The sequence below is a fragment of the Hoplias malabaricus genome, chromosome 7 (assembly GCF_029633855.1).
Source record: "Hoplias malabaricus isolate fHopMal1 chromosome 7, fHopMal1.hap1, whole genome shotgun sequence".
In the NCBI taxonomy this organism is placed as follows: Eukaryota; Metazoa; Chordata; class Actinopteri; order Characiformes; family Erythrinidae; genus Hoplias; species Hoplias malabaricus.
Window position 1 is genome coordinate 26,244,868 of NC_089806.1, and position 11,787 is coordinate 26,256,654.

At 40.6% G+C, this 11,787-nt stretch overlaps 1 protein-coding gene across 4 annotated transcripts in view; it reads left to right on the forward strand.

The window, feature by feature from the left end:
* The window catches only part of cdc42bpab (CDC42 binding protein kinase alpha (DMPK-like) b), a 78,993-nt gene extending 68,986 nt beyond the window's left edge, over nt 1–10,007 (forward strand). For 3 of the 4 annotated variants that reach the window (XM_066676479.1, XM_066676481.1, XM_066676480.1), the window contains 5 exons: nt 77–200; nt 2,485–2,602; nt 2,794–2,911; nt 3,290–3,447; nt 7,855–10,007. In XM_066676479.1, coding sequence (XP_066532576.1) covers nt 77–200; nt 2,485–2,602; nt 2,794–2,911; nt 3,290–3,447; nt 7,855–7,986 — 650 coding nt within the window. In that variant the 3' untranslated portion in view covers nt 7,987–10,007. Of the gene's footprint in view, nt 1–76; nt 201–2,484; nt 2,603–2,793; nt 2,912–3,289; nt 3,448–5,012; nt 5,106–7,854 lie in introns of all 4 variants that reach the window. The other variant, XM_066676482.1, reaches the window with a different exon arrangement.
* Nucleotides 10,008–11,787: the final 1,780 nt, after the last annotated feature.

Here is an 11,787-nt window from a genome sequence, read left to right on the forward strand (position 1 = left end):
GGTCTGTTTTGGTTTGGAGTGTTGTGTTTGAGGTGTGTCTTGCCTGTAATCCCATCCTCGTGTGTGTGTGTTCCAGAGGGAGATGAGCTGGTGGTGCCGGAGGTGTCTGATAACAGCCGGAAACAGATGGTGCGCAGTATGAACAACAAGAGACGCTTCTCTTTCCGCATACCTGAGGAGGAGAGACTGCAGCAAAGGAGGTGCGCACACACACTCACAAAAGCACTCACAAAGTTGATGCACGCTCAACATCTGTCTCATTTATTCCAAAAGCTTTACACATGTCAGGGGGCTTAATGCGGAGCAGATTGTCTTTTGCGATGATCTCTGCTTCATATTCACACAGGACTTAACCCAATTGTTTTCATCGTTTGTAGTATAGGATTGCATTACATATCAGTACAATGCTCTTTTAATAAACCTGGTTGTTTACTTGCACTTATAATGTTTTAAATGTCATTGATCATAGCATTAGCTCTATTTATACAGTACTTGAGATGTAATCAAAGCTATTCAGATGTGTTTGGTGCAAAATGAGTTGTAGGGAAACGTTTTTAAATTTGGTGATGGTGGGGAAGCCAAGCTGTGGAGGCTACAATGCAAATATAGCCCTTTTATTTACTTTCCTGAATGACCAAATACTGGATTTTATACTTACAGTTGGTAATATTAAAACCATATTTTCTTCACCAGGTCTAATTGCCTTGTGCAAAACTTCTATAATAGAGCATTTATTACTAACCTACTCTCAGTTACGTAAAGCTTATTAATATGCAAAATAATCATTGTGTTGTGGAATTCTACAGCTAAGTTAAAATAGAACACACAGTAGGGTAGGGGTGGGCGATATAATATTGTTCACGATAATACTGGTATGGTTGTTTTTTAATATTATTTATTTGATAAGACTTTAGGCATATCGCGATTATTGTGACATAAGCGCGAGCTTCTGATGCAAGCACGTGAACCTGACTTGAGCTCAAGCTAGAATTGGGTTTATATCGCAAATATCAATACTATGACGATATATTTACAATAGTATTTTTTTTACATGATTTTGAAAATGACTCTAATCATTTTTACAGGTATGCTGAGGATATACAGGTTTCCATCTGAGTACATTAAAAAATTGCACGAATGTCCTGTTTTTTCTCTCTAGCGGGCACCCACCTACGCATGCACGTGTACGCACGCTTGCACACTCAAACAGACACACTCATGCCATTGTTCGTGTATGCCTCTGGAGCAGTTGTCAGTACATTTATCACACACACTCAGATCTACCTCTCTGATAACCGTAAGTAAGTCAACAAAGGACAACAGTGAAATCAGTGGTGAAGCTTTAATTCCAAAAAAGCGCTGTTAAGACCATGAATTGTTTGAGATGCACTGCTCTCCCTCAGCCGGAGGGAGGGGCGGATACTCCACGCCTCCTAAACAGAGAATGCGCTTCTCATTGGTCATCATTTTTATTTAGCCAATCAGCAGCCAGACTTAGCTGCCCATCATTTAGTGCTGTAGCCAATGGAGTCACAGTCCCACCTGCAGGGGTTTGTTGATTTTGTGGTGCTGAGAGAAACAGCTCAGTGCAAATATTATTTTTGCACTGTGCATCGAAGAAACTACATTTAATTTTTTGTGATAACAATAAAACTGACTCACTGTTCATCAAAATAAATCTTTATACATAAAAATCACATTAGATAATTTCATATAAGATTAAATATAATATTAAATTATTTATATGAACTGGTTGTGAAGATACCATTTATTTAATTATTTATTAAAACCAATAGCAGCAGTTTGGATGCAGGCGGTTTGTTTCTTAGTGGGAGATATTCAGTGTCTAGCAGATACACTGGGCTGAGTTTACTTGAACTGTGCACTGTGTAACTATCTAGAAAAATTATCAGATTGGGACTTGGTATCGGCAGATACTCAAAATCGGGATCGGGTGTAAAAAAACAAAACAGCTTGATCAGGGCATCACTATTTTAGACAAAGAGATTGATAATTACAGTCAGATAATGCAGCATGTTCTTTTTGGTGTTTTTTGATAGTTTTGCCTAGCCCTACAGTAGGGTTTGGTTTTATAACGGTAATAGAGTATACAGTTGCACTGAAAAATATGTGGAAGGTATTTCAAAAGGATGACTTGTCTGGTGGTGTGTTAAATTTTAGTTGTGTCTCTCATTAAAGCCCCTTTCACACACGCACACTAACCCAGATATTTTCTGGAGTTTACCCAGAGGAGCTGTATGTGTAAACACAAACACCACTCATAAGATTTTATTCTCTCTCTCTCTGTGTGTGTGTGTGTGTGTGTGTGTGTGTGTGTGTGTGTGTGTGTGTGTGTGTGTGTGTGTGTGTGTGTGTGTGTGTGTGTGTGTGTGTGTGTGTGTGTGTGTGTGTGTGTGTGTGTGTGTGTGTGTGTGTGTGTGTGTGTGTGTGTGTGTGTGTGTGTGTGTGTGTGTGTGTTATCAGAGAGATGCTGAGGGACCCAGAGAAGAGGAATAAGCTGATCTCAAACCCTACCAACTTCAACCATGTGGCTCATATGGGGCCTGGGGATGGCATTCAGATACTTAAGGATCTGCCCATGGTGAGGCACCTCAGCACTCACACTACTACATTCAGTAAAACTAGCCTTTCAGCACAGGCCTTGTGCAAATACATCAGATTTCGCACAAGCTCTTTAACCAGTTCTGCTCGTCTAACTCCTGTAAGTGTGTGTCTGTGTTTAGTCTTTTTTTTTTTTTTTTGTCTCAATATGTGTCTCTGTGTTACATGCAGAATGTGCGTGCTCAGGAGACTCGTCCTGGTTTCAGTGGCTCAGTCAGTATACCGTCCATGGCTAAAACCAGGGCAGAGCCAGGCCGCTCCATGAGTGCCAGCAGTGGTCTGGGCATACGTGAGTAATGCTTCCCAACACACCCAGGCTGCCCACATGTCACACAGTGAGAGGGGCAGGGGTCAGTAAAGGAGGACATTGTAGTTTTCTCGTACATGTGCTGTTTTCAGTAACTTTTAGGTGTGAAGCTTCACACTGAAAAGGCTTGTAACGCATTCACTTTGGTTTTACAAATAATTCCACATATCAATGAAACTAGAGCATATTTCGATTTTGGCTTCACCCACAGGCCCTGTTGGTAATAACAGAGAAATTGTATTAGGGCTTTTGCATAAAGTCTCCATTTTAGACCTGTCAACTTCTCATTCAATTAAAGTTAAAAACTTGTGTCAACGTACATGTGCGTAGAGACTTTGCTCTGTCTGTGCCCCTTCTCAGGTTCTTCTTCACAAAATGGCAATGCTCTGAGGAGAGAGCTGTCTGGTGGTAGCTACAGCTCTAAGCGCCAGACGATGACCTCTCCGTCCGAAAGCTCACTGTCCTCAGGTGGAGGGATGGACATAGGCGATGCACCACTTTCCCAGTTTGACAGAGAGGTGAGTCCTCTGCAGATGAGTAAAGTCAGCATTTCATGCCCACCATTCCAGACAGCCATAGCCAACCAGGCCTGGTTAGCACTGCATCTGCAAAGAAAAACTGAATCACTCTCCAGCATATGTATTGAATGGCAAAAGCTTCTTACATTCAAAATAAAGCATGGTATGGTTATAGTGTAGAGTCTAACTTTTTATTTTATCACAGGTGAAATAAATGTTGCTTTAATAGTAAGACACTAATATATTACAGGGAATACAGGTTACAGACTCTGACTTAATCTCTTACTCTATGTCTTAATAAAACCAATAACTGTCAAGAACTGTACTTTTATTCTAGTTTTCTTAAAAGGAGAACCAGTTCAGTCCCCAAATAGCATTTCCTAGCTGCTTTGTGTCATCCTTGTCCTGGCAGTGAGGCCTGCCTGGCATTCATATGAGGGGCAGGATTAATAACTCGTAGAAACACCACATCGTACAGCATGCCTGCCCTTTACAGCTTGCTCCATATGTGCTTTTTCAGTGGTTCCTATCCCTGCTCCGGGAGTATCCCTGTTTGGCTATTTTTTCTCTCTCTCTAATGTAGGTGGCTTATTATAGAAATCAATGAGAGTGTTGTGAATGGATAGTGAATAAAACTACCAACATACACAGGAGATGTAAGGTCATGAGTAGAGCAGGAACATCACTGTTGTAAGCATTCAGACAAATTTTCATAGCCTCTAAATATGTAATGAATTTAACTATAGAGATGGACGATATAAAGGAGGCCTGTCTGATAGCAATGTAGACACATTTTAAAGTGACACCAGGTAGTTTTTCTTTCTTTCTTTTTTTTTTTAAACCTTAAAATTATGGCTTCAAACTCACTGAGCTGTCGTAATAAGAATAGAACCTCTGTCATAGCTACTTCAGCACTGCAGAAACTACACTATGCAACTTTCAGAGGAAGGTAAGATACCACCGCCATATTTCAGGGATATAAATTTAATCTGTGATTTGCTATAGACCCAGCTAAGTTATATATATATACTTTGACCTTCACATTTTTTAATTAGTGTGTTCAGCCTTTGTTTGGTCTGCATTCGGTGCTGGTTGTTCAACCCGAATTTAACGCATAGGTAAAACATAGAAAATAGAACAGGTTCTAATTAAAACATTGATGCAGCGTTGCGGTTCGTCTCTGTGTGAAAAACACCATTTAATATGTGCGTTTGTTTTGAAAACATGCTTTTTTTATCCATAAAAATCAGACTCTGTGTGAATTGGCATTTAGTTTTGCTCCATTAATCGCTTTCAAGTCAGCATCTTCCTGAGAAATTACTTATTCTTCCAAATGTGCAAGGCAGGGATACCCAAGGACTCCACTGGAAACCATTTTCGTGGCCTAGCCCTCTGAGCATGGCTTCCATTCCATATGCAAGAAAGTAGCCTCCGCTGAGCTCCATCTCAGATCAACCTCCCTTTCCCGTGCTACACCCTACATTCCCACATAGTGTAACGCCTCGTTACTCCCTCCGACCCATCCTGAGCCATCCCCAATGTGGAAGCCAGTCTATGGCTCTCAGTGTGCCTTTCCTCCCCTGTGGCAGGCCGTGTCGCCCTCGGAGAAGACGCCCGATCTGAAACGGGCGTTAAGGACCCTCCTTAGTAAAATGAAGGTAAAGTTTACATACCCGCAGCCAAAACACAAGCAAAGCACACACTCATTCCCTCCGTCACCTGCACTGTCACATCTGCAGAGAACTTCCCTGTCCAGAACCACCAACACTGCCATTGTTTTGCACTGCTTTAAAATGTTCCAAAGCACTCAGTCACAGGACTATGAAGCACTGACCCCAGATTGAGGCTTGCGCAACTGTGTAAAAGTCCATTTTGGAATGGCAAGGTTCTATCAGCATGCTCTCTTCCATAACAGTGCACCCAAAGCAACAGGAGAGAATCATAAATGGAAGGACTGAAGTAATTAAACGTTCTCACATGAGCTGATAGAGCACCTTCATGGCTTTGCATGTATTTGAGAGCTCATGTTTTTTGAGAGGGGTGGAACTTACACAAGGAACATATTTCAGCTTCTCTGAATCAGTGTTTTTGAGGATGACCATTTTGTGAACACTAGCAGAAGTGTTTATTTCAGTACTTCTTGATGACCCCGTCAATCATGTTTAATACAGGTACAACTGTTGCAAAGTGCCTTGTCCCCAAAAACACCCGTAGGTGATACCTCACTGAACTCATGCGTTGTAAACATGGCATAGCAGATACTACAGCTTTAAAATCTATATACATTGGTACTGTTTTCTAAAATGATGTTTGTTTATTCCATTGAATGTTAACACCTCAGTAAACACTCAGTAAGTACTGCAGTTAAATATGAGGCATTTGTTTATGTTTTTCAGTAAAATCACAACAGGTTTTTGAAATCATCAGCCTTCTGTTCAGTGTTATGCTCTTCAGTCTGAACCTCATGTAAAACAGGCTTCTGTGAGAGCAGATAGTTTGCTGAGACCTGTAATTTCAGGTTGTTAGTAGGTCAGCTATGTTTACAAGGCTTACGAGAGTGAAGATAAAAGTGGTGAAGTATCACTGTTACAAGACTGAGCTCTGGGTCTCTCTCAGATTTTTCCAGTGTGAAATCATACTGTCATTTACACTTCGAAATGAAATGGATCAGCATTCTGACTTACTTCCAGACAGTGAAACCCTGAGCTTAAGAAATTGTAAGATTGTGCATGTGCAGACAGACTTCCCATATTCATGCCATTCACGCTTTTTATAATGTGTAAAATGTAGCTGTATTGAGGGACATTCCCTGTTATTATACATTATTATTATTACTATACTCCTGTATTATTTGCCTGTTTGTGTTCTGCTGTAGCTGCAGCACTGCTGTGGTGTAAATGCTGATTTCAGGTCTCTATGATTAAAGAATGTTTATCTTTAAAGATTTTTAAGCACGGGTAAAAGTAAAATGTTTCTTTCCTGATAATATTTTTTAGAATCGTGGTCCTCAAACACTGACTGATATAATTATAGGGATGTTTTAATTTTCGTTTTATTTGATAAAACATGTCATTGTGCTTCAACTTGACAGGTAGAAAATAGGAAGCGTTTTTTTCCCTGAACTTTTGACCCTGTGTCTATAATTGGTTCAAAAAATTTCTTGCAGCCAATCGTTTAGAATGTTGCGTCACTAACTCATTTGCATAAAGTTGAGAAAATCTCTGAATTGCGGCCTCAAATCGCGTTCTTTCATAGGAAATGACTAGACGCTTGTCACTTTGTCGCCCATCTGCGCGATGGATTCTGCTGTTCCCGTTTTTAGCGCGATTTTAATTATTTTTGCTCTGGAAGAAGAGCAAAACAGGCCGGGGACTTGTGCGTGGGTTGCACCGTGGGATTGCCTTCACGGCTGAGGAAGTGTTAGATGCTGCCTTAAAGTTCTGCCACATTGAGGTACCTTAGTAGGCAGCATTTTGAGATAGCTAAGAATGGGACAGCCTGTGTGTCGGGAGCGCGCACACTGTGACGTAAAATGCTTTGTGCAGACATCAGTAGGTTTTGGGACAGACCCTTAAAAGGCCTTTCTGTAAATTACAGAAGTGTTTTCTTCCCGATTAGTATCATAGTAGTTATTGAATACTAACATTTAAACACTTTGACCGAGTGAAAAGCCTGCAGCTGAAAGGGACCAGGTAAATCTATTTAATTTTCTAGGAGGCACACATTAGAACAAAGTATTTGTAGTTCACTTACTTGGCCACTGGAGGTCGTGTCTTGAATATTGACTAGTGTGTTATACAAGGTGAGTCGAAAGTCAACACCCTTTTACGTCTTTGATCTGCTACATGACCACCTACCCACTGGAAAAAAACTTGCCCTAGATCCAATATTCCGGACATAGCCTACAAGATAAGCCCCCTCAACCATTACTTGCTGGGGTATTCGGATAAAAGTGTGTCCTGCAATTTTCACCCACCCTGCACTTGCATGGATTTGTGACCTCTGGAGGCTAGGTAGGTGAACTACAGTAACATAGATAAGCACTCCAGTGGAACTGACAAATGCACATTTTATGGTATTAAAGATAGATGTGCATGTCTTTTTTATTTATATGAAATTTTGAAGTTTGTAATATTATGATTAAAAAAACAACAACAAGGAAAAAAAAACTAGAGCTTATTTTGCCTCACAGTGCCCTTACAACACCCCCTGTGCATGCATTTTTAAAAAGTTCCAGGGTAAGGTTTTAACTCAGGAGTGCCTTAGGGGGAACAGGTGGCATTTGTATCAGTTTAACAGAGTTCCCCTTTAATGCTAGAAATTTTGGGACTGAAAGCAGCATGAATTCCCAGCTCCTCCCACTGCCATAAACAGATTTTTGACACTGGTGTCTGTTTGTTTTTGCAGGACTCTGACTCTCCACGTCACTCCACTGCCTCGAACAGCTCCACCTTCAGCAGCCCACCAAGCCCTGCCTCCCCGCACAAGACCAAGTCTCTCTCACTAGAGAGTACAGACCGTATGGGCTGGGACACATGATAGACAGCAGCTTTAGTCCAATCAAAACATGCCCTGGCCCTGCCAGACACAGCCACCCCCCACCCCCCCCCCATCTACACGTCTATGATACTGCACCCAGAACTACAGACCCCTCTCTTCATTCTACAAGAGATTCTTAAACAAGACATACATACAGGGGTGGACACTGGACTGTCTGTGGGCCTGTGTGTGTGGGTGCGTGACCAGGGCATAATAAATTAAACTTGAAGCTGATTGGTGAAAAACTTCAGTGCATTGCGTGCTGGACTTCAGCTGTCATTCCAGACAACGCTCACTGCTGCAAAGAGGGAGACTGGATTTTATCTTAACTGGCATTTGTACATAGACTGGGAGTTTTTTAGTGGGGAGAACTTATTTATTTCTCAGTTCAACACTAGCTGTTGAAAACCAGAATCACTTCCCTCACTTCTTTCTTCAACTGTGGACCATACAGACAGCTGCATTTGTGTGTGTGGGGGGGGGGGGGGGGAGAGAGAAATGACCAAATTGTGGCAAGATTTATATTCTTTGCAGTAGAAAGTGATGCACAGAGATTTCTTGTTGACTGCAGCTTTCTTTGTGATTCGCTCTCTTCGTCTCATTACTTGCATCCTGCCGTAGACTCTTAAGCATCTCTAGGAGCTTTTTGTCTCAGTTTGTCTCCACATCTTCAGTTCTGTTTTCATGTTTGCCAGATTCAACATGATCCGAATCTTCCACAGAGCACCACTGACCTGTGAAACTACACTTCCATCACAATAATGTACATAGATGAAAAGCATAGTATAATATATAAGGAAATACTGTAGGACAAAATAGAGAACGTTTTTTTTTTTTAATTATGTACCCATGCCAAGGTTATTTTTAAGCTTTTATTTACATTTTTTTACTTTCTTTTTCTTTTTTTTTTATTACCTCTTAAATCATTTTATCATTGAAGGTTTCTGCGAGGCATCGTCACACCTCTAAATGTCAGATCCATTACAGTAAAAAAAAAAAACTTGAAGCGTCTCTTTGCTCTGATCCTATTTTCTCTATTGTAAGAGATAGCAATATGTATGAACTGAAATGAGATTAAAACATATACATTTTTATTTTGCCACATTTTGTACCACTTGAAAGAAACATATGTAAGGGGGAAAAAATCTGTCTTCATGTTATATTCCCAAAGATAAGGAACAATGTAGCTTCTCCTCAGAAACTTGTTCAGGCTGAGAAACAGTATTGTTGATCCTGTTATTTAATTGCACATTCAATAACACTTTATTGGTGGTGAGCAAGTCACAGTTATACTTTATGATGAAATTATAGACAGAAAGTACAAGCAGGCTAAGAATGCTCAGTTTCCCTGCACAACTCAAGACGACGTTGTTCTTCAAAGCCTTGCCTTGGTGTTAATAAATCAAACCTCCCATAAATGTTTCGGATGGTTTGGATATTGTATTACATATTTAACTCTCCAGAGAGGGCTTCATTATGTGTAACTTTATTCAGATTTGCAGGGCTGTGGGTTGTTGGCTGGGTCTGGTTAGTTTGTTATATTTAAACCTGTGAGCTTTCTGACCATTACAACACGTGGAAACTCTGAAATGTCACATTATCTGTTCTGTTGCCATCTTCCAAAAATCTTGTGTTGCTGTAAACTTTCTTGTGACTCTGTTGTTAGGGATCAGGCTCATCGACTGGCTTTCAACTCAGGATTCTCAGCACCATTCCATCTGCACCTCACGCTCGCATGTGAAACACAAGGCAGCTGTTACCCAAACGCAGTGATGTTTAGTGATGCACATGGGGAAAGGGGCCATTTTATTAGTCAGCCAGAGAAAGCCAGTCCATTATACAATGCTTCTGCATATTCCACATAACCTTTGATGTGCTTTAATTTTTTTTTATTTCTTTGTAAGAATTTGTACAGTTTTGCATGTGATAGTTGTATTAATTTTTCGGTTTCATTCCATGGTTGTATTATGTTATGTCACGCTTGAAAGTTGGGGGGTGTGTTTTCTTGAGCTCACTGCAGGCGTTTTATTTTATATTTTTTTTTTTTTATTATTATTATTTGCACAGAGATATTTAAGACAAACAGTGGAGCAAATTAATGGATTGAACTGGCCGCTAAGCGAATGTGGAAAACCTATTATATAAACTTGACGCCGATGTAATTCAATAAACAGAGGGAGATGAAATGTACTGGTTGTCTGTCCTGCGTTTTGTTTTCCAAGAAATGACTCGAGACTTGTTTCTTGACAACGGTACAAAAAAAAGTTCTTTGTTAAAAATGTCACAGTTTTTACACAATTGTAAGAACTACTACTGTTAGTGCTAAGCCATCAACGAGAAGAATTCCGATCATCAGTTTCACTCCTATACAGTTTTTCTACAGTGGATTTAAAAAGCAGGTTTAAAAAAAATATATATCCTACATTTGGAAAACAGTTTACACACAACTGAGCTGTGTGTGTAACTCTGCTGCAGTCCAGACACTTACCACCAGTAAAGCAGGAATCCCTGTTTCTCCTGTTCTTTTTTTAAACTGAGGAAAATCTACTAAAAGTGCAATAAGGAAAAAAAATACATGAAACCTGTTCACTTGAGCATCAAAGTCCCAGAGGCTCATAAACACACACACAATGTACACAAATCTGGGCCTGAGCACAAAGCAGCAAGTGCTTCACAACATCAACATAATGTTTCTAAAGCCCTTGAAATTTTACCCTGTTGATGCTGGAGCCCTTTAATAAGAGGAGCGCCACAAAGTTGCTGTTGGACTTTGGAAAATATGGAAGTCTCAGGACTGGAGTGCAATGTAAAACTCTGCCGATGCCAAGCTCAACTTTGTCTCGGTGTAAACTACCAGCAAAAATCCTTTTTGGTCCCGACACTCCAGCAGTTCTCCATATGTGGATGTGTCAGTAGATACACAGATCAGTCAAAATATTGTGTCTTTTTGTTTCTACAAAAACACTGCATTCCCAGCTACACTGACCATAAAGGAGAACTTTGTAGTTCTACAATTAAAGACTGTAGTCCACCTGTTGCTCGCATGCATTTCTCCCACTTTCTCCATGTTTTTCAGAGCAGGTATGATTTGAGCTGAAAGTAACCCGATCGCTTCAGTGACAATGATGTTGTGGTGATGTGTTAGCATGTGTTGTGATGGTAAAAGATCAGACGGCAGGGGGTTGCTGGGGTTTTTAGACATTATCCACTTTTAGACGTTGATTCACATTGTAGATCTGTGAAGTCACACATAGTAGCTCACCTGTTGCTGCACCGTTTATGTTGGTCATTCTCTAGTCCTACATCAGCAGACACAGGATTCTGCCGGCTGCATGTTTTTGTTGGTGAACTACGCTCAGTTCAGCAGGAACTGGAACAGGAAGGCTTTACAAATTCCAGCAGAAATGTGACGTCTAATCCACTTGTAGCAGCAAGTGTTTGCTGCACTATTGACGATGATACTTTAATTTGTTAATTTATTTCCTGTAACTGCCTCATCCTGTTGAGGGCTGTAATGGGTCAGGTCTGCTGATGATCTACCACCAAAGTAATACCTGCTCTGTGGGGTCCTGACCAATAATGAACAGACTGAAAAGGTGGCAAACAAGGCATGCAGAGCAAAAGAGATGGATTCCAGTCTTTAGAATAAAGTGCTCCTAGGCAGTCAGTGGAGCTGAGAGAAGAGTGCGAGTGCTGAAACAAGGAGGTGGTCATAATATTATGGTTCAATTGATGAAACTGATGTCCTTTTCCTCCCTCTTCCTCTTCTTTATGTGCTCCATTTATGTCCTTTTTTCCTAA